Source organism: Monodelphis domestica, chromosome 3, assembly GCF_027887165.1.
Source record: "Monodelphis domestica isolate mMonDom1 chromosome 3, mMonDom1.pri, whole genome shotgun sequence".
Taxonomy (NCBI): Eukaryota; Metazoa; Chordata; class Mammalia; order Didelphimorphia; family Didelphidae; genus Monodelphis; species Monodelphis domestica.
The window spans coordinates 13,571,735-13,593,969 of record NC_077229.1 but is presented as its reverse complement, the minus strand read 5'-3'; the positions used below and the strand labels follow the sequence as shown (position 1 = coordinate 13,593,969).

Genomic DNA, 22,235 nt, shown 5'->3' with positions numbered 1-22,235 from the left:
ACATTATTTTATTTGGTCGTTTTCATACATTGTTCATTGGAAACAAAGATCGTTTTCTTTTCCTCCCCCCCCCCCCCCCCCCGCCTTTCCCTCTCCCATAGCCGACGCATGATTCCACTGGTTATCACATGTGTTCTTGACTTGAACCCATTTCCCTGTTGTTGGAATTTGCATTATAGTGTCAGGAGATCTTTTTTTAAAAACTCATAGCAACTCAAAATGACCACCGACTAAAGCATGGAAGATGCACCATCTCTATAGAAGGAAAGAGGGGGCACTATGTGGCTGACTTGAAGAGTCTTTATTCTGGAGTCTGAGGTTCAAGTCCAAGTTCTACTCCTTAATAACTGTGTGACGCTGGGTCTATTTTCTCCTCCGCAAAATGAAGGGTCTTTCAGGTGCAAACTATAGTCATAGTAATACTAAAATGTTTCAATTCCTAATACACCCAATTTTGACTGGGGGTGGGATAGTATAAAGAGATCTTGAGAAAGGCTGAAAATGGCCGGTGAGAGACCACATCCCTTCTCGTTTTAAGTGCTCTGACCAATGAGATCATGGAGCTTTGGCAGTCTAGCTATCTAAGACAGAGGTGGGTCAATCTTTCTTGTATTGGGCAGATGCTAACTAGTTTAGGCTCTGTGGGCTAAGAGGTAAAATTGAGAATATCATGTAGGTACTTCAATAGCAAAAAACAAGTTTCACAAAATTTCAACTGACAAAATTCAAAATATAACTGAATACAACTTTCTGTAAAACAGGCCTACTAATGACGGAAAAGAATGGAATTCTTTTTAGGGGAGTAACATTTTGCTTAATTGAAGCTCAAAATCAAACATAAATTTTGTTCATCTGTTAGTGTTGATCTGTAAAGAGCTTTTTTAAAACCACATTTCATCTTTGAAAATGTCTTTTCATGCAGAGGTATTGCCACATACTCATATCAGTAGAAGAGCAGACAATTTTAATTGAGCATATTGATTGCTTACAAGGCATTTCGAGAATTCTATCAGGTTCCTCTCTTGATATCTGCCTTATTACATGTTATACATTACAGATTAATGCCTTCCAATTGAAGGCGAGGTGGGAACTCCTTACTGGCATGGTTAAAGTGACTTTTGAAATATGGCCATTTCTTTTGCACTTGGAGAGAGGTTGGGAAAACCCTGCTGGGAAGGTAGTTTGACTCAAAAATAGATCTTCTACAAATTTGCCTATCAATGGAGATCTCACTTCTTGTTTGAATCTTTAACAGTGTGGGAAGTATATAACTCACCTTGACATTACTTGAGATTCAAGCAATGTGAGTTGTTATTGAATTGAGTTTACTTCAGTCTAAGCTTCATAGGTAAGTGCTGTTTTGCTGTGGAATTTTAGATTGACTTCATTAAAAAACTATCAAGGGGCAGCTGGGTAGCTCAGTGGATTGAGAACCAGGCAGCTGGGTAGCTCAGTGGATTGAGAACCAGGCCTGAGATAGGAGGTCCTGGGTTCAAATCCGACCTCAGCCACTTCCCAGCTGTGTGACCCTGGGCAAGTCACTTGACCCCCATTGCCTAGCCCTTACCACTCTTCTGCCTTGGAGCCAATACACAGTATTGACTCCAAGATGGAAGGTAAGGGTTTAAAAAAACAACAACTATCAAATGTGTCTTCCTTCATGGCACGAACAATACAGAAATATGTATTGCATGAAAGCACTGGGATAACCCATACTGCCTTGGGGAGAGAAAAAAATCAGAATCCTAAAATGTCAGAAAACAATTGTCAAAAATTGTTTCTACACGTAACTAAAAAATTTAATTAATTAAAAAAAAAAAACCTCTTATCAAGTCTAAAGCAAAAGCCAGTCTCCAAAGCCACTCAGTATTTTGATCAAGTAGTTCAGAAAAAAAAGGCAGGCTTGGCCCCGAGCTCAAAAAATCATATTGTTCTCGTCTACTCATTCCATTAAGCTCAGTGCTCATTGTTAGATAAAATGTCAGAGTACAGAGCTACAGGAGGCACTCACAATGCCGTTGCCATTCAGTGTGCCACAGAAGTGCCAGGTGTCCAGAGGACCACATATGGAAAGTCTTGGTTGTAAACATCCTTCTCAGCTCTTGCAAAAACAACAACAGACTCCTGAAGTGCAATCTGGAACCATGCCCACAGGACCATCAAACTGTGCATACCCTTTGACCCGGTAATCCCACTAGTAGGTCTGTATCCCAAAGAGATTAAAGAAAGGGAGAAAAAATCTACCTGTACCAACACATTTCTAGCAGCTCTGGCTGAACAAGCTGTGGCATATGCTTGTAACGGAACACTGTTGTGCCCTAAGAAAGGACAAACAAGATGATCACCAAAAACCCCCCAACCTGGAAAGGCGTCTGTGTAGTGATGCAAAATGAAGGGAGCAGAACCAGGAGGGCACTGTACACGGCAAAGGCAATAATGTATGATGATCGACTATCAACAAGGCAAGGATCCAGAACAAGTCCAGGCCCTCTAACGCCACTGAAGGAACAGGTGGAGTCTGAATGCAGACTGAAACATACCATTCTTCACTCTAATTTCCTCCATGAGTTTTTCTCTAGTGTATTATGTAATAATAATTGTAATAATTCTTTCGCAATGTGACAAACATGGAAATATATATGTGTGGCATATCATATTAGCTGCCTTCTTGGGGAGAGGGGAGGGAGGAAAGGCAAGAAAATGGACGAAAAAATCAGAAAACAAATATTAAAAAGTTATACTGACATTCAATTTGGAAATATACAAAGATTTCTTTTTTTAAAAAGCAGCCACAGACAACACAAACCAATGAGTATGGCTATTTGTATAAAACTTTATTTATGGACACAAAAACCTGAATTTCAACCAATTTGCAAGAGTTGCAAAATATTCTTCTTTTGAGTCTTTTTAAAAAACCATTTAGAACTGTAAAAACCAGTATTGGGAGAGAAGCGTAATGTGTACGTCCCAGCCAGGCTGGCAGTCTCTTCTCTGAGAGAGAGAGAGAGGGGAAGTAGAAGGATAGATGATATGTGACCTTGGGGACTTAACCTCTGAGAAGGTGTTTCCTGTCTGTACCACGGGCATGCTTCCCCCTCCGGGTGAGCAAAGAGCCTTACAGAGATGAGGGTGGCCTATCGAAGGGATGGAAGTGAATTAAGGTTCACAAACTACTTTCTTCCCAATCTTTCCTGGGAGGTGGATGGCTCCAGCCTCATTGCCATCCCTGTTGAGCCGAGTGCCCTGAAGCTTAGAGGGGTCACAGGCAAGAGCGTCTGCGATCTGCCAGCAGGGCTCAAAGCCAGCTTCCCTTAGCCAAGTCTTCCACCCTTTCATTGCACCCGCTGCCCCATGGGCGGCCCCTTCTCCCTTCATTCAGGTCTTATTCTTCTTGACCACTGCTGAACAGACAATTCACTCTCACCCCTTTTCCTTGGCCTCTGATACTGCTCTCTCTTCTTCCTCTCATTCCTCTGACCTCACCCTTCAGAATCTTCAGGGCTTTCTAAGGATGACTTGGGCAGCTCAAGACTCCATCTAAAGCTTTTTATGTCTTCCCTCAGTGACTTGATTGATTCCAGAGGGGTCAACCATTAGCAACAGGCAGAGGGTCTCTCCTGGGTGCCAGTGCTGAACATCTCCACTTGGATACCTCAGAGGCCTCTCAAACAAGACATGTCCCAGAGAGAATTCCTTCTCTTCCTCCCAAGGCCACCCCTCTTCTGAACCTTTCTATCTATTGCTAAGGATGGATGGGCCCCTATCTGGCTCCCCCATACCTTTCCAGCCTCACCTTACACCAGTCCTCCTATCAACAGTCAGTGGGTATCCATGAGGCACCTCTATGCCCCAGGCACAGACCACAGAAAGCCAAAAATGAAGGACCCATTCTATCAGGGGAGACAACATGCAATGCCCAGGCCAAAGCCAGCATCTGACTTCACTTGCTCTTTAAATCCTGCCCGCCCACCTTTCCAGGAGAGATTTAAAGGAAAAATTGCCACATCCCCAACAAAGCCTCATGACTCCTCTCTCCTCCCCTCTCTGCTGCCCAGAGGCATTCAGCATTCCAGCTGGACAGCCCATTCAGATTCCCTACAACTAACTGCAAGATCAAGATTTAGTACTTCACTTTTGTTTCTTCCCATAGCACCTAGGCCAATGCTCAGCCCAGAGAGGAGCCAGGCCTAGAGACGGGAAGTCCTAGGTTCAAATCTGACCTCAGACACTTCCCAGTTGTGTGACTCTAAGACAGAAGATAAGTTTTATTAAAAAAAAAAAATCCTGATCACCCAGCGACCTCAGAATGAGGTTCTAGCCTAAGCTCTCACCCCGGCTCTTTCTTATTTCAGTATATCAGCAACTCACACCAACAACCTTGGAATCTCCCAGCACAGTGGCCACCTTCCTCCTGGCTACCTACTACCAAGACCATTGCAAAGGGGATGATCTATAGATGTGGAAGTCCACAGATACTGTCCTAACACAGGTGATGTGCTGTTAAAGTGTTTTGTTTTTCACTTTTTAAATATTTTGTTAGTGATAAGAGATGGCTTGTTGAGTAAAGGAGATGAAAAATATCTGGAAATATAGATGATTAAAAACCAACCAAAAGTCTTCAGTTTGTTTAAATAATGAAAGATTGCTAAAAGACTTAATCAAAGGACTTATTTGGAAGTGTGGAGTTCAAACTAAAAGAATAAATTATTATGAAGGGTTTGATACATTTAAAATTTTAAATTGTGGTAAGCTCACTTGTTAAAGAGGGATAAGTGACAAGGTTGTTAAGTAATAAAAACCTAAATCAGTGATGGGCAACCTTTTGAGCTTGGTGTGTCAAAATTCTCCAAAAAACTGAGCCTAACTTGGGTGGTGTGTCACTTCAAGAAAAAAGCCATAATTTCACAATATTTATAGTTTAAATAACAAAAATGTCTAAGTGTAATATAAAACTGTATTTAATAAACAAAAAACTAATGATTTAACTCTTAAAAAAAGTCCAGTACTCCCGGGGACTTGGCATGATTAATTCCCATGGTGCATGGGCAAAACGCCTTCAGGAGGTGGCTTTCAATCTGCAATAGGCTCTCTACCACTCATTCAAAACCACAGCATTTCAGGTTTGAGCAAAAAGGGGCCTCGGGATCACCAAGTCACCCAGAGAAAGGATATAACCTGTCAGTCCCCCAGCTAACTGGCAGCAAAGCATCCTAGGGTCTTACAGGTGATATGTAAATATGTCATGTGATTCCCCTGATTAGGGGTAGGGAAGGAGCTCTTTCCACAGCTTTTTGTCCAGGCCTGGTATGGTAAGAAAATGCAGACACTGGCTGGTGACTTCTAACCGGTAAATAAGTGGGCAGGAAAGAGGAGAATCACCAGAAAACAAGCTACCTTTTGACTTCTGCAGATGACCTCTATATTTTCATATTAAAAACTGAAAACCTCACTAACTGGGTAACACGTGAAATAAAATGTCCAAAGTAATAACCCAATGACTGACTTGAGTTATGGCCCCATGGGGGATGTTCTGTTCTCAAAATAATGCCATTTGAAAAGACTTATCAAACACCTACTAGGGTCCTCAGGCCCACCTCTCTGCTGCATCCCCAACTATCTTTCAGACACCTTGAACTCACCATGTGCAAAACTGAACTCATTGTCTTCCCCTCTAAACTCACCCTCCTTATTACCGGAGAGGGCAACATGATCCTCCCGGTTTCCCAGACTCCTCACTATCTCTCACCACCCCATATCCGAGCCGTTGCCAAGGCCTGCCAATTTCACCTTTATGACATCTCTCTGCACTGACTGCCATCCATCTAGGTTAGGCCTTCATTACCCCAAGTCTTAATTCTTATAGCATCTGCTGGGGGGTGGGGTGGGGGGGTCTGCCTGCCTCTAGCCTCTCCCCACTCCAATATGCCCTCCATTCAGCCACTAAAGTCATTTTCCTAAAACACAAGCCTGATCATGTCACCCCCTACTCAGTAAATCCCAGCGACTCCCTACGGCCTCCAAAAGCAAATACAAAATGCTGTTCATTGATCATAGCTGTTCACAACCTGGCCCCCTGCTCCCTTTCTTGTGCCTTACTCCCTAACACGTACTCTCTGTCCAGTGATCCAGGCCCCCTGGAAGTACCCCAAAAAGGTATTTCATCTCTGGGCTCTGGGCCAGAATGGTCTGTGGTCTAGCCAAGCCAGGCTCTTTCTCTTTCCTGTTTCTGAAACTTGGTGTCAGTGTGACCTTAGGCAAATCTGTTTGATGAGGGGATTGGACCAGAGAGCTTCTGAAGTTCCTCCCCATTCTAGATCTAAGACCCTGTGATCCTTTTCTCATACCTTCAGCACCTAGCCCAGTGGCTGGCAAGCAGGAAGGAGCATTTGGTAATTGTTTCTTTCTTTTTAATCCTTTACCATCTTAGTACCAATTCTTCCCCACCCCAAATCCCCCTCCCCCCAAAATCTCTTCTCTTCTTTCTTAGTATTGCTTCCAAGACAGAAGAGTGGCAAGGGCCAGGCAATGGGAATTAAGTGACTTGCCCAGGGTCACAGAGCTAGGAAGAGTCTGAAGCTGTCTCTCTCTGAACTGCCTGAACCACTCACTCGATCTCCTCTGCTCTGCCTACTTACTTCATGGCCTCTTTTAAATCCCAGCTAAAATCCCACCTTCTACAAAAAAACCTGCTTGGTATATATTGGCATACTGTCTCCCTCATTAGATTATAAGGTCCCTGAAGGCAAGAACTTTCTTTTGCCTCTTTTTCTAGCCTGGCACGTGGACGTAGCAGGCACTTGATAAATATATAATGAATGATTGATTGCCAAGAATCTCAAAACTAAATAAGCCACAATCCCTGTCTCCAAGTAGTTTGTTTTTCAGAACTTAAAGGATTACATAATGCTGGCTATCATTATCATCATCATAGCAAATTAAAATAGAATAAGCATGAAGGAGACAGGAAGGATCAAGGAAAGCCATAGAGGCCAGGGCTTAGTAGGACCTTGGCAGAATGGTACAATGTCAAGGCAGTAGTAGGAATGGAGTCCATTCCAGATAAAAGGGCATCTGCAATTGAAGACAGAAACAGGTGTGTCAAGAAACAATTACCAGGAACAGTTGGGGCTCAGATCTGGGTTCAAATTTTATCTCAGACACTTGCTAACTGTGTAACCCAGGGCAAGTCACTTGACCTGGGCTGCCTGGACCTTGCTGCTCTTCTGTCTTCAAATTTATATACTAAACAGGCAGCTAGCTGGCTCACTAGATAGCCTGTAGGTCCCAGGTTCAAATCTAGCCTCAGACACATATCCCTGGGCAATTAATTAACTTAACCTCAATCACGTAGTCCTTACCGCTCTTTCACCTTGGAGCCAATACTTGGTATCAATTCTAAGACAAAAAGGAAAGAGTTTTAGAAAGGGAAAAAAGGAAAAAAAGGGAAAAAAAAGAACTGGTACTAAGATAAGATGAAAGGGAGGGAGAGGGAGAAGGAAAGGGGGAAGAGAGAGAAAGAGAGACAGAGAGAGAGAGAGAGACAGACAGACAGACAGACAGACAGAGAGGGAGAGAGACAGAAAGAGAGAGAGACACAGAGAGAGAGAGAGAGAGAGAGAGAGAGAGAGAGAGACAGAGAGAGACAGAGAAAGAGACAGAGACAGACACACAGACATAGAGAGACTGCCAGCCACTGGGCTAGGTGCTGAAGGAATGAGAAAAGGATTACAGGCCTTAGATCTAGAATGGGGAGGGACCTCAGAAACTCTCTGGTCCAATCCCCTCATCAAAGAGATGTGCTTAAAGTCGCACTGAACCAAAGTTTTAGAAACAGGGAAGAGAGAACCCAGCTTGGCTAGACCACAGAATGTTTCAAGGTGTGAGAGGAGGCTGCCATTATGAACAGGAGTGATACAAAAGCCGGAAGTTAGTGAATGAAGGATAATGTATTTATTTAACATCTACTTTGTATTTCCCTGTCTGAATACACATTGTTTACCACCAGAGAAGGGAAGGAAGCTCCTGGGAGCAGAGGCCTGCTGACTCTTTTTGGGTCTCTTATTCCCACTGCCTAGCCCAGTGACTGGAACAGAGCAGGCCCTTCATAATTACTTGCCTAACTGAATGCCAGAGTTTGGACATGATTGAACTAACGGTGCTGAGTCACTGGGAGCTGAGCTGCCAGGGAGGCCTACATCACCTCAGGAAGTTTGGAAGATCTGGGAGAGGCTGAGGGGCATAGAGGCCCTGGTTCGATTTCCTTCTTTTCCAGGCTGCTTAGCCCCAGGGGCAGGCATCTCACCAGGCTTTCTGGGCTGCCAAGTCCAAGACAGGCATAGGAACCTGTGCTTTACTCCTCATTTTACCTTGGCCATACTGCTCTGGGACTTCTCTGACTCGCCCCAGGAAGCTCATTAGGGGAAAACTCATCATCCTGAAAGATCCCATCTGCCTTGAGACTTCACCTCATCACCACTTGTTTGCTCGAGTTTCCTCAACTGCAAAATGAGGGTAACAGCATCTCTGCTCCAAGGTCCAGTCAAATGAGATAATTACAGTGTTTAAACACACAGTGCTATGTAATAAGACATGGGCTGTACGGCCTCTGCCGGGAGGGCTGCTCACCTGCCTTTGGTGTCCATCTGACACCCAGCTCTCAAAGCTGTAGCATGAGCAGTGGCCACAGCTCAGTAAAACTGTCCCGGTGGGAGGCTGGACCTGGGTGAGGGTAACCAACAAGCTTCAGACCTGCCAGTGAGTTTGGGGGGTGCCTACCCCAGGCACATGAGGCGGATTGGGTAGATGGCCACGAAGGTGGCTGAATCAAGTGCCTAGAGTTTGGTCAGACAGTGAAGACAGCAAGGCCATCCCTCGTGCCCAGGGCCATTCAAGGGGTCCTCCTGACTTCTGTCTTGCTACTGGACTGACAATTCACTCTGGAGAACTCTGCCTCACTTAAATCCAATTTCTGCTCAAGTCAAAAGACATCACCCATTGTGTGACCCTGGGCAAGTCACTTGACCCCCATTGCCTAGCTCTTCTGCCTAGGAGCCAATACACAGTGTTGACTCCAAGATGGAAGGTAAGAGTTTAAAAAGAAAAAAAGGTCATCACCCAGGGATGTCATTTGGGTCTGCAGGCCAACAAGCATGTAATAATCTCGTAAGCACTATTTAAATGTTAGCCAGGATTGTTCTCATGACCTCCCTCTGACTGGAGGGTGGAGGCAGGTACTGCAACGAAACCCTTCATTTCTCACCAGACTCCCAGGCCAGCTCCCAGGCCAGAAGCTTTCCTAAGCCAAGACCATCTCCCAGCAGCTGCTTTCTAGCTTCTTTTCCTATGTTGTCTCCCCCATTAGATTTGAAGCTCCTTAAGGGCAGGGGCTGTCCTACTTTTTCTATATTTGCATCCCCAGAGCTTAGCACACAGTAGGTGCTTAATAAATGTTTACTGAATGTCTGACTTCCCTTCAGTAAGGACAGCAGAAATCTCAGCAGGACCAGCAGATCAGGTGGACAGGGAAATCCCCTGACAAGAAACCACAGACCCAGAGGGGGAAGGGGCAATGAGGAAGCTTGGAGGTAGGAAGTGAGCAGCACCAGAAGCACATGAGCAGGCCAAGGACTACAAGAGCTCTCTAAGAGGCACCCAGTCCTGACCTAGGAGAAGAGCCCAGCAGCACAGAGGTGGAAGAGTGCCTGCTGCCCGAAATTTCCCACCCCTCTGCTCAAAGGATCCTGGCCCCAGAGCTGGAAGCAACGTCAGAATCCTAGCTCTAGTCCACACTGCTCCTTTCACAGAAGAAAGAGCCTAGAGGCATGTGACCGGTGAGGTCACCCATGTGGTATGAGGCAGACATGGGATTTGAACTCGGGCCCACAGACTATGGAGCCACAATGCTCCTATTTTGATGGCTGCTTTTGCTAGACTGTTTTCTTTGTGACAAAGGTGGGGAGAAAAACACCAGGAAATGGCCACAGTCTAAGCCAAAAGGTGCTACTAAAGTGGATTTTCCCCTCTAATCTAATCTAAGTGAATCTGAGAGCAGGTGTGGAGAGGGTATATGGCAGATGGGGGATCATCACAGCCTCAGAACCCTGAGAGGTTATCCTGTTCCTGCCCCCTCTCTGCTTTTATAGGGAAGGAAGAAACTGAGGCAGGGAGGGTTAGGTCTGGGGATTTGAAGCCTAGAACCCAGAGCCACCAAACTCCCCATCTCGGACTCTTTGCTCTGTTTCCCACCCAGGGGGAACTTGAAGGCAGGGAATTCTGGCCCCTGCCTGGGGTGATCTTCCAAGTGAGGCTCAGCCTAGAGTGGTGGGTGCAAGGGGCAGTGAAAGGTGGGGATTAAGAGCAGCCTCAGAGCAGTGACCAGGGAAGGCAGTGATGGCCAGTGGGGGGAAGGGAAGGGAAGGGAAGGGAAGAGAGCAGCTTGAGGGGCCAACAGCCCAGAGAACCACATGCGGCTATCCAGGGATGTCCAATTCGGAAGCCCAGCCCCCCTCACCCCCCCCCCCCCACCTCCGCCTCAGTAACTGGCCTAGAGGAAAATAGGCTTCCCACCAGCTAAGCCAGGCCCCCCGGGAAGGGGGGGAGACTCCTGGGCTGAGCTTGCATACAATGGGCATGACTCACCCAGCAGACAGGCTAAGGGTGGGGTGAGGAGAGGTGGGGACGTCCAGGGGGGGGCGGGCAGGAAGGTCAAAGTGCCTGTCACTGCAGCTCCCTCCCCCGCTTCATTCACTGAAGGTCCCGAAATGGAGACGGGAAGAGAAAGTTCCCGGGGTCAGAGCTGGCAGGGAACTGAGAGCGCCTGAGTCCGCCAGCCCGGCTAAGGATGGGGAAACAGAGGCCGGTCTCGGTCTCCGGAGCCGGCGCTCGATTCCCCCAACTCCGAGGCAGTCCGGTGGACGCGTCTATTCAGACGCAAGACTTCCTTCCCAATGGGCCGGTGGAGGACTGGCGGAGGGAAAGCCGCAAACAGGTCCTGTCACTTGCGTTTCGGAAAACTCGAACCCGCGACACGAACCACATGCCAGGGGTTCGTCCACCTGGCTGGCTCGAAAGCCGCCCTCACTTTGGCCTCGCCCATCTCCCACCTCCGCAACTTTGCCCCGCGGCCACCGCTGCATCAGGGTGGCGGATAGCCCCGGACACCCTCTACTCTCGGCCTTTCCCTTCGGGCTCTCCAGGGGTCCTGCTCTGGCCGGGCTTGGGTCCGAAAGCCACCTCTCCCCCGCCAGCCTCAGTCTCCGCCTCCGACCCCACACGGCGGAGGAACGGCTCGGGTCCGAGCCCCGCTGACAGCCCAGAGGACGTCGGGGAGGGCTGGGCGGTCCGGCCCTACTCACATTTGACTGACCAGCTTCTGGCGGAAGGAGTTGCTGCGCCAGTCGCTCTCCTGGCCCGCGACGTCCATGGTCCGCGGCCTGGCCCGGCCTCCACTCCGCGGCCGCCTCTCACCCGCCTTCGGAGTAGCCGCCGCCGCCGCAGCCTCCGCCGCAGCCTCCGCCTAACCCGGAAGCTGTCGGATCTGCGAAGCCCAACCCGGAAGGGAAGGCGGGGCCGGCGGACCGACGCTGATAGTGCGCCTGCGCGTCCCGAAAGCATGCTGGGAAATGGAGTCCTGGGTGCAGCAAGTGAGTGAGCGCTGGCTGACAGTCCCGGACTTGTCCTGCCCTCCAACCCAAGACCGGGACCAGGATCCCGAGTCCCTGACGCGGAACCGCCGGCCCGAACTTGACTAGATTTGGGGAGGAGGACAGCCTAACCTTTTCACTGAAGAAGCTGTCCTCGAGTTCCCTCCACCACATCCGCAGCTCGGCCCGAGATGCCGAATCCGCCTCCAGTCCCGGCTCTGGGTTAACAACGCCCCAGAGGCGGGGAACAAGGAAGCCCTTGGCAGTCCTGGTGGTCTGACCTGGACACTGTCTCTGCAGAAGCTATGTCTTTCCCCAGTGCGATGCCCTGCCCAGGCCGGGACAGCCTGCTCCACATGGGATCGGGCCAGGCCATGGGACAGCAGTGCTGTCACATCCCCGCTTCTGGCCAGCCCAAGACTGCCCCAACCTTCTGGGGACAACAGACAGCACTCGGTTCCGTCAGAGCAACGCAGAGTCCACTTCTTCTGTTGAAGGACCTAGACAGGACGTATATATGTGATTGTATGGCACTCCAGCAAACCTGAGGAAAAGAACACAGCATCCAACTGGGACCAGTTCTGTCCTCTCAGAAGTCACTTTGGGGTTGAGATGGACACTTGTTAAATGTGAATTGCCTGGTGTAGCTGAGATGGAAGCCACACTCGAAGGGGAAGAAATCAAAAAGTTAGCAATGGAGAAAAATAAGGAGAAAAGATTTAAATGCCCAAAGCTCTCATAATAATGGAGAAAACCCAGTTAAAGATTCTGAGTGTAAGCAAATAAGCCAGCAAGGAAGATATGAATAACTGAAGGAAATATGGCTTTCAGATCAGCCAAAAGAGTCCAAACATCTATGAATATTCCAAGACAAGGGACAATTAATCAATACCTGATGAGGCATAGGAACCTAGAACCAGAGCAGAATGTTTTACAAAGAGAAATAAGAATTGTTAAAGCAGAATTTATTCCTTACACAGCAGAAATAAATGGCACAATAGAAAAACTGGAATCCATGATGGCTTGACAAAGAAGCAAAAGAGAAAATAAGTGATTGGGAATGTAAATATCCAGAAATGAAGAATATTTTGGAGAGAAGAGAAGAGAGAATCCAATATGTTAAAAGAAACTACAATCTCTAGAAAAACAAAACATCTTGAAGAAAAAAGACGTAAAGATATGGCAGTCAAAAGCAAACATGAATACTACAATGTGGGAAATAATACAATTATCACAGAAACTTCTGAACATAGACAAAATAAGTCTATATAAATATTTATTGACCACTCACTATGTGCCAGATACTATACTATACTATACTATACTATACTATACTATACTATGCACTGGAAATATTAAAAAAAAAACCCAACAACTTAAGACAAGAATTTCACAAACTAATGGAGGAAGATAGCCCATAAAAAGAACCTGAAAAGAGGGCTAAATGGTTAAGAAGAAGGGAAGCCTGGCATGGGGGTGGGGGAATAATAAAATCATACATCTGAAGATAAGAAATGGTCTGAGAAAGTGAGAGTTTCAGAGTTAATTTCATCTTTCAGAATGATGAATTTCTGGAAATCATGAAGTCCAAGAAAGTAGCCTGATGGGAAGTGGTAATGAATGTCCAGCATGCCCTCTTCAACTTGAAGATCTAGGAAGGAACTCTGGGTACAAAGTGACAATCAAAAGAACCAACAGCTCTCTTCCAGCAAAACAAAACAAAACAACCTATACAGCAAGCTTCAAGATACACAGTGTTTAAACTTAAGAATGGCAATGGCAAGTACCCAGAAGAAAGACCTTCAAATGTAAAAGAAAGGAAATTCATATAAACAAAACTATTTTGCACCTACTAGAAACTTTAGGAGGCAATGAAATAATGTGTTCTGAAGAACAAAGAATTCTAGACATAACCTATGGTGGCTTATCCCTAGGAACTAAAGTCCAGCCCATATATGAAAAAAGATGGACATTTGAAGTATTTCTACATAGAAAAAACAGACTTTCAAAAGAGTATGCTTCTCAAAATATAAGAAAGGCAAACAAATGTATCACAAGTATGATGACAACAACAACAATATAACAATATGGAAACTTTTAAGAAATTTCTTTCTAAAAACTCCTAAGGATACAAAAGTGAAAGCAGAAGTCAAGTAAATGTGAGCTTGGAGTCAGGTGGGAAACATTGTGAACTAAACCTCAACATCCATGAATATACCGTCTACTGGTGCAACAATGTTTTTGTGGGAATAGATCATAGAAAATTAGGATACTAAAAAAAGTGAGAGGAAAGGAAGAAAAGAGAGTGAAATATGTCATGTACTCTAATAAAAGTCAAAGATTACTTCTCTAGTCTTAGGAAGATGAGAGTCTAGAGGAAAATGAACAAGACAAAAAGGAGGGATTGAAATGAGGAGAAAGAAAAGAGGAACTCTTGTTTCATCAATGGGTAAGAGTAGAACTCTTACATAGTACTGCTATGATGATCTCAGAGAGGAGGAGAGATATTCTGTAAAGGGAGATGAGAACCCTACAACGGCCATAATCTAGAGGGATTTGGTACACAGAAAGGCTACTTTTCCGACTACACGGACTCAGAGAGGAAAATGTGTGCATTTGGCAAATGGGGTAAAAATGAACAGAGGAAGTGCAAAGTTTCATAATGAACTGTAGTCAGGAGCATCAGGAACTTTCTGGATTGGGGCAATAGCTTCTTTATCATAGTCAGGAATTACTATTTCTGAGAGCTAGGCCCAAAGGGAAAAGGAGAGTTGGGGCAAGATCGCCAAAGTAAAAAGTAAAGAGGAAAGGAATAAGTGTTTATATAGTGTTTCCTATGTGCCATGTACTGTTCTGAGTCCTTTACAGATATTATCTAAATAAGATCAAAACTGTGTAGAAGACGGGACCCAAAACAGGTACCTCAAAAGTATTCATTCCAAGAGGAACACAGAGACTGAAGAAGAACTCAGTTAGCATAGGGACCATGAAGCAGGAAATAAAAAATCTAGAAGCACCTGAAAGGGAGATACATTATGAAGAAAACATAAGAAAGAAATCCTATTTGGAAAAGGGCTCAGAAAACGACAATTACAAAATGAATGACTTTTTGTTCAAATTGAAGGGGAGAAGACAGATTTCACCTGAATAGTTAATTCAGAGGGAAAAAAAGAGGGCAAGAATTAAATAAGTAGATTAAAGGAAGAAAGGAACTATTAAATTAAGCAAAATTCCAAAACTGAAGAGGGGGAGAGAAGAAGCCAGAGATATCTATTCTGCTTCCCTTTAAGGCATGCAACACCTTTATGCCATGTTGTGGTGGGCTAGGGGGAGGAGGGAGACAATCTCACTACATCAAATAGGAAACAAACTTATTTAATTAAGCAAACAGCAAACAAAAATCTGAGAAGTTCTACAGATTAGAATATTCCAGAAAACACACAAGAGTAACTGATCTCTTTGGAAGGGAGGAAAATAAGACTCAACTGAAACCCAGAGAGTGCCTGCCTCTTCTTGCTTCAGAAGGTTCTCCCTCTGAAGTCTCTGGGGGACAGGCTGAAAATCAGGGACCTGTGAAGAAGCTGGCTTCCTGTTTATGACTGCCATTTCTGAAGGGTTTTCCCCCTCACTTTTTTCTCTCCCAAAGAATCTCTGGAACCACTCATGGCTCTCTCTGAAGAAACTGAAACTCCCACTCTATCCCTATATAAATGGATTGTGTCATTCAGGATTAGAGTTCTCTTCAATTTGGAGTCACATCTCCCTCTGTAACCATGAGGCATAAGACCGCCTTCCCCTGTCCCACTTGAGTGGAAGTGGAATGGTTGTGGTCGTGGTTCAGTTATTTTTCAGTGGTGTCCAACTCTTCATGTCCCCACCTGGGATTTTCTTGGCAAAGATCTCAGAGCGGTTTGCTATTTCTTTCTCCAGGTCATTTTACAAATAAGGAAACTGAGGCAAACAATAGAGTTAAGTGACCTGCCCCATCTCAAAAAACTATTAAGTGGCTGAAGCCAGAATTGAACTGAAGTTTTCCTGATACAGGCCTGGCACTCTACCTGCAACACTCCTGGCTGAACGGTATCATATTCATCATAATTCGTCAATATAGACAAAGGGCTAACGCTTTTATATTTCGGTAAGGTTTAGAGACATTAGCTCATTTGTCCATCACTCCAGCCTGGAAGGAAGGTGTCATTATTGTCTCTTTTTGTATAGGAAGGAATGCAGAGACCCAGAGAAGCCAGCCATGTTAGTCTTTCCAGCCAGTTTGCAGCCAGTGGCAAATATGCCCAGCCCACAATACAGGCCATGCCTTCATCCATCTGGAGAGATATTTGCATTCATGTTCTCTGCCCTGCCAACTCCAAGGAATTCAGATGAACATCATTGGATTAATCGGTAAGCATATGCAGCACGGCACCAGGCTATGTGCTGGGGGAGGTTCACCTTTATTTTGATTCCCCAGTGCAGCCTGGAGTAGTGGATGGAAAGAAAACTGATCTCAAAGTCTAGAGGACCCAGATTCCATTCTCACCTCTGATCCAGACTCCAGGGGACTCATCCCCTGTCAGTGTCCCCAGGCAGCTCTAGGACTACAAGTTACAGAGAACAGGGTAGAAAGTTCCCTGTTGGGAGTCCCCATCACTGCAAGTCACTGAGTCTGAGTTTAGAAACAAAATCTCTTGTCTTTCGTGTCTTGTCTTTCTTGTCTTGTCTTTCTTGTCTTGTCGTCTCTTCTCTTCTCTTCTCTTCTCTTCTCTTCTCTTCTCTTCTCATTTTGTTGTCTCTTCTCTTCTCTTTTCTTCTCTTTTCTTCTCTTCTCTTCTCTTCTCTTCTCTTCTCTTCTCTTCTCTTCTCTTCTCGTCTCGTCTCGTCTCGTCTCTTCTCTTCTCTTCTCTTCTCTTCTCTTCTCTTCTCTTCTCTTCTCTTCTCTTCTCTTCTCTTCTCTTCTCTTCTCTTCTCTTCTCTTCTCTTCTCTTCTCATTTCTCCCCCAAGAGGGACTGGAATCAGAGATGTCCTCCCTTGAGTCAGGAAAGAAGGTTTCTCTTCTCCCCAGCTCTCTGGTCACACAAGGCATCTCCAAGGAGAAGGACCTTCTGTAAATAAGCTAGCCCTGAGCTCCAGATTATAGAGGCTTAGAGGTACCCTTGGAGGTACAAACAACCTAGGTCTGGAAAAAAGCAAATAAAAGGACTCCCTAGTCAGCCCTAGCCCCCAAAGCTTGGCCTCAGAGTGTACTAACAGAGGTAGAACTTCCAGGAAATGGGAGGCAGTTGTTTCTAGTCCTGGACTCTGTCCTCTGGTCAGAACAAGTGGCTTGGTACTACCAGGACCATCCACTCTGCTGCCAGCCTGACCTCTGAGTCATCCTCCAAAGAGCCGAACAAACCCTATGGAGAAGGGGCCTACCATCCACCATAACAACTGCTGCCACCCAGCTGTCATCCACAAGAGAGGCCAACTTTTTGTTGTCATTCAGCTGTGTTCAATTGTGTCCAGTTCTTGGTGACTCCATTTGGGATTTTCTTGGCAAGGATACTGGAGTAGTTTCTCCAGCTGTGTTATAGATAAGGAAACCAAAGTAAGTAGAGTTAAGTGACTTGTCTAGGGTCACACAGCTGATAAGTGTCTGAGGGCAGACTTGAACTCAAGAAGATGAGTCTTCCGGACTCCAGAGACTGTATTCTATCCACTGAGCCACCTAGCTGTCCCAATAGACAAACTAGCTTAGGTCAAGCAGCTAGGCCTCCTGAGAGATAGGAAGGCAGCATGTTAGCACCAACTTGGTGGGTCAGACTACTGTCACCACCTCTCTAACCTCCAGTGGAGACAGACCAGAGCCCAGAGCCCAAGATCTCAGGGGACAGCAGGACCTCCCAGAATACCAGTCCTGCTTCCAGCCTAACCTCTGATGGCATCACTGAGGGGAAGCAACCCTGAATCTGAGAAAGAGTCTGTCATTTCCCTGCCACCAGCACCACCAACTGCCAACCAATTGTCTCTTAGACAGGTAAGCTCTGGATTCACAGTCTCCCAGAACACCAGCTCTGCTTCCAGCCCATGTTCTCCCCCAGGGAGGAAGAGAAGAAGGAAGAGGAGGAGGAGAACACACACAAGAGAGGGAGGAGGAAGAGGACATGCAGCCTAGCTGGGTCTCTGCCCCCAGACTAGGACTAGAAGAGAATATTGCTACCCCCATAGGAAGTCCTTTGTGCTGTCAAATGGTTTGACCTCAGAAAGAGATCATGGAATTTGACTCAGTGGATTGAGAGCCAGGCCCAGGGACAGGAGGTCCTGAGTTCAAATTTGATTTTATATACTTCTGGGCAAGTCACTTAACCACTACCATCAAGCCCTTACTAGTCTTTTGCCTAGAAACCAATACACAGTATTAAGAAAAAAGAAGAAGACAATGGAATTTCCATTTAAATGATGCTTGAGAAAGTCTGCTTTGCTTGTGCCCCCTTAGGGACCTTGAGAGCCCTCCAACTGCTTTGGCAGTTGAATCTCCCAGTAGTGCATTGGGTCTTCCACTAGAATAAGAGTGGAGCCTTGTTGGTTGGTGCTCTCCTTCATGCTCAAAGAAGACTAAAATGGCACCACCATGTTGGAGTCACTGTGTGGTGTGTTCCAATGTGTGCGACTAGCCTGATAGAAGATCAGAAGGCTGTATTACAGGTTGGGCACATGTAGCCTGCACGGACTTTTGGGATGGAGGGCTCTCTACATTTGCTCTGAGCTACCACCATGCTCTGTTGCTCATAGAACACAGCCCACCCTTGGATGTGGGCACGCTGTGCCATGCTGGATGTCTCCCATGTCTCACAATCATGCCAGAGTTCTTCAGAGAGATCTTGAGGCACACTGTGAGAGCCAAGGGAATACATTTTCATTCGTTCATTTGTTCATTCTGGGGGCCACAGAATGGCAGTCAGAAACTTGAAGCTGCTCCGCTGAAGAGAAGTAGGATGGTGAAGAGCTTCACCTTCATGGTGTATCCAGAGTAGTTAGAGGAACTGGGACTGTTCAGTCTGGAGGAGGGGAGATTGCAGGGTAGAATATGAAAATGGTCTTCAGGGGACAGCTGGGTGTCTCAGTGGATTGAAAGCCAGACCTAGAGATGGGAGGTCCTAGGTTCAAATTTGGCCTCAGATACTTCCCAGCTGTATGACCCTGGGCAAGTCACTTAACCTCCATTGCCTAGCCCTTAACACTCTTCTACCTTGGAACCAATACACAGTATTGATTCTTAGATAGAAGGAAAGGGTTTAAAAAAAAAGAAAGTGGTCTGCAGATCTCAGAAGCAATATGGCTTGCAATTTCCTAAATCTTTGAAGCATCCCAAAGGGAAAAAAATGTTGGGCCTGTCTGGCTATTTGAATGTCCTGCTGATAGTGGGAGATTTAAAAAGTAAGCCCAGGGAGCAGCTAAGTGGCTCAGCAGACACAGAGAGAACCATGGCCTAGGTTCAAAATTGGCCTCAGTCATTTCCCAGCTATGTGACCTTGGGCAAGTCACTTAACCCCCATTGCCTAGACTGTAAAGGTAAGGGTTGGGTTTTTTTTTTTCCTAGTGCTTAGGGGTGAGATTCCAGAGGAACTCTCTAAAGGCATGTAGAGAAGGAGGAATGGGCTGTGCATGGTGCCCCACCCATCCCATCCTTAAGGCCATGTATATCATGTACCACAATATCTAGAGCAATCAATGGTCAGTAAACATTTCTTGTTATTCAGTCTTCTTCAGTCCTATCTGAGGCTTCCAGACCCAGTTTGGGGTTTTCTTGGCAAAGATACTGAGGTGGTTTGCCATTTCCTTCTCTAGTTTTTTTTTTAACAGATGGAGAAACTTGAGGTAAACAGGGTGAAGTGACTTGAGCAGGACTGCAGAGCTAGTAAGTGTCTCAGGCTGGACTTGAATCAGGAGGATGGGCCTTTCAGATTCCAAGCCCAGTACTCTATCCACTACACTTCATAAGGAACTCAGCAAACATTTATTACAATACAGGCACTATTCTAAATTCTGGGGATACAAGAAGAGACAAAAGACTGTCCTTGCCCTTAAGAAGCTTAGGGTCTGGCATGGGAGACAACATGCAAACAAATATATACAAAGTAAGTTATATAATGGATAACTAGAAAATAATTAACAGAGGGATTTAAAACCCTAAAGAGATGTAAGTACTGTCTTCAGTATGCCAGCAAATCTGGAATCTCAACACTGGTCCCAGGATTGGAAAAGATCAATTATTTCCCAATCCTATAGAAGGATGATGCGAAAAAATATTCAAATAATAATTTAATAGTAATACTAAGGAACAACTGTACTCGTTTCAAATGCCAGCAGGGTTAGGATTAAAATTCTGCAAGCTAGGCTTCAACAATATGTGAACTGAAAATTACCGCCAGAGGCAGAGGAACTAGAGACCAAATTGCCAACATTCTCTGGATTGGGGAAAAAACAAGAGAATTCCAGAAAACATCTACTTCTGTTGCATTGACTACTAAAGCTTTGGACTATGTGGATCAAAACAAAATGTGGCAAATCCTAAAAAAGCTGGGAGTCTCAGATCATCTTAATTGTCTCTCAGGGAAGAATCATGTATGTAGCCAAGAGGTAACAGAATTGAAGATGGAACAACTAATTGGTTTAAGATTGGAAAAAGAGTATTGTCATCTTATTTAGCTTTGATGTAGAGCACACCAAGAGAAGTGGAAATGCTAGACTGGATGCCCAGAAAGGTCCAATGATTTGTCAGTGTCAGGATTTGAATTTAAGTCTTCTGCAGGACTTTGCAGTATACTGAGATGCTTTCTAAATCCAGGATATGAAGGCCAAAGTAACTAGGGGTTGGCTAGTTGAATTTTCCTTTTCTTTGCTCCTAATTCTATAAGACACAGCAGTATTTGTCAAAAGGTCCTCAGGCCCATTGGCCTCAGTGATAATAGCAAGAATCAGAGAATCAGAGAAAAGGGTAGAGAGATCTGAGACTTCAGTTCCTGCCAGGGTGGTGCTGAAGCCAGTTTGTACTGAAAGCTAGATGTTAAATATACAAAATGAGCATTTATGCCTGGGAAACTGGCAAATGCTATGTAATGTCTGAGGCCAAATTAGAACCTAGGGAGATGGGTCTTCTTGACAACCAGGTTCAGTGCTCTGCCATCTTCCTGCCCAGCCTGGCAAACAGTAGGCTCTTAATAAATACTTGTTCCCTTGTTGTCTAAACTCTTGCCTAAAGTGGATTTGGGGGACAACATAACTGACTCCATTTGACCCATACTTGCTATATTATATTCCTTTCTTTTCTTTGAGATGTCTTTTTTTGAAAAAATTTAATTTAATTTTTTTCTCCAATTACATGTAAAAATGGTTCCCAACATTTTTCAAGGAATATTGAGTCTCAAATTCCCCCCTCCAATCCCTGCCACCCCCTAAGATGGTATAAAATTTTTATATGGATTTTACATGTGTAATAATATAAAACTTTTTTTTTCCATTTTAATCTTTTTATAGAAGGAAACAAAAAAATTAAGAAAGTGAAAAAGTTTGGATTGGTCAGGATTCAGACTTTACCATTCTTTTGCTCTAGAAGCAGATGGCATTCTTTTTAAATTCAAGAGTCCTTTGGGATAGTTTTGGATCATTTTATTGCTGAGAAGAGCTAAGTTATTCACAGTTGTTCATTGTTGTATTCCTGTCACAGTGTAAGGTTCTCCTGGTTCTGCTTATTTCATTCTGCTTCAGTTTGTGTAAGTCTTTCCAGGATTTTCTGAGCTCCTCCTCCTTATTTCTTACAGCCCAATAGTATTCCTTTACAATCATATATTATAACTTACTCAGCCATTTCCCAGTTGCTACATTTCCCCCTCACTTTCCAATTCTTTGCCCCACAAAGAGCTGCTATAAATATTTTCATAATTTTTGTTTTTTATCTCTCTGGGGAAAAAAAAAAACCTAGTAATAATATTGCTGGATCAAAGGGTGTTTTATAACCCGCTAGACAAAGGTCCAAATTGTTCTCTGGAATGACTGAATCAGTTCACAACTCCCCCAATAGTGCATTCCTGTCTCAATTTTCCCACATCACCACCAAGTTTTGTCATTTTCTTTTCTGATAGGAGTGGGGTGGCATCTCAGAGTTGTTTTAATTTTCATTTCTCTAGTTAATAGTTATTTGGAGCATTTTGGCATGACTAAAGAGAGCTTTAATTACTTTGTCTGAGAATTGCCTGTTCATATCCTTTGACCATTTATCAACTGGGGAATGACTTGTGTTCTTATATATTCAACTCTTTTCTCTATGTATTTGAGAAATGAGGCTTTTATTACAGAGACTTGTAAAAAAATTGCACCATTATGATTGCTGTGTATTATTCGATTTCCCTCTGCTTAGTTTCTGATTACCAATTCCCCCAATTTGTCCTCTTTTTTTATCAGCCTTACCCCCTTCTCTTATCCTCTTCCTCTCCTGCTTTCCTGTAGGGTAAGCTAGATTTCCACACCCTATTGATTTGTATGTCCTTCCCTCACTGAGCCAATTCTAATGAGAGTAAGGTTTACCTGGTCCCCTCTCTACCTCCCCTCTTCTTCCC

The 22,235-nt window shown here is 44.9% G+C and overlaps 1 protein-coding gene across 15 annotated transcripts in view; it reads right to left on the bottom strand.

The window, feature by feature from the left end:
- MED15 (mediator complex subunit 15) overlaps nt 1-22,235 on the bottom strand; it is a 100,266-nt gene that overhangs the window by 64,563 nt on the left and 13,468 nt on the right. For 6 of the 15 annotated variants that reach the window (XM_056821317.1, XM_056821319.1, XM_056821322.1 and 3 more), the window contains exon 1: nt 11,366-11,546. The exons of 1 other annotated variant lie outside the window; for it this stretch is intronic. Coding sequence is in view for 7 of the 14 variants with exons in the window: in XM_056821332.1 (XP_056677310.1) it covers nt 11,355-11,422 (68 nt within the window). In the remaining 7 variants the exon portion in view is untranslated. Of the gene's footprint in view, nt 1-11,354; nt 11,553-22,235 lie in introns of those variants that run through there. 8 more of the 15 variants (XM_056821321.1, XM_056821326.1, XM_056821329.1 and 5 more) reach the window with 4 other exon arrangements.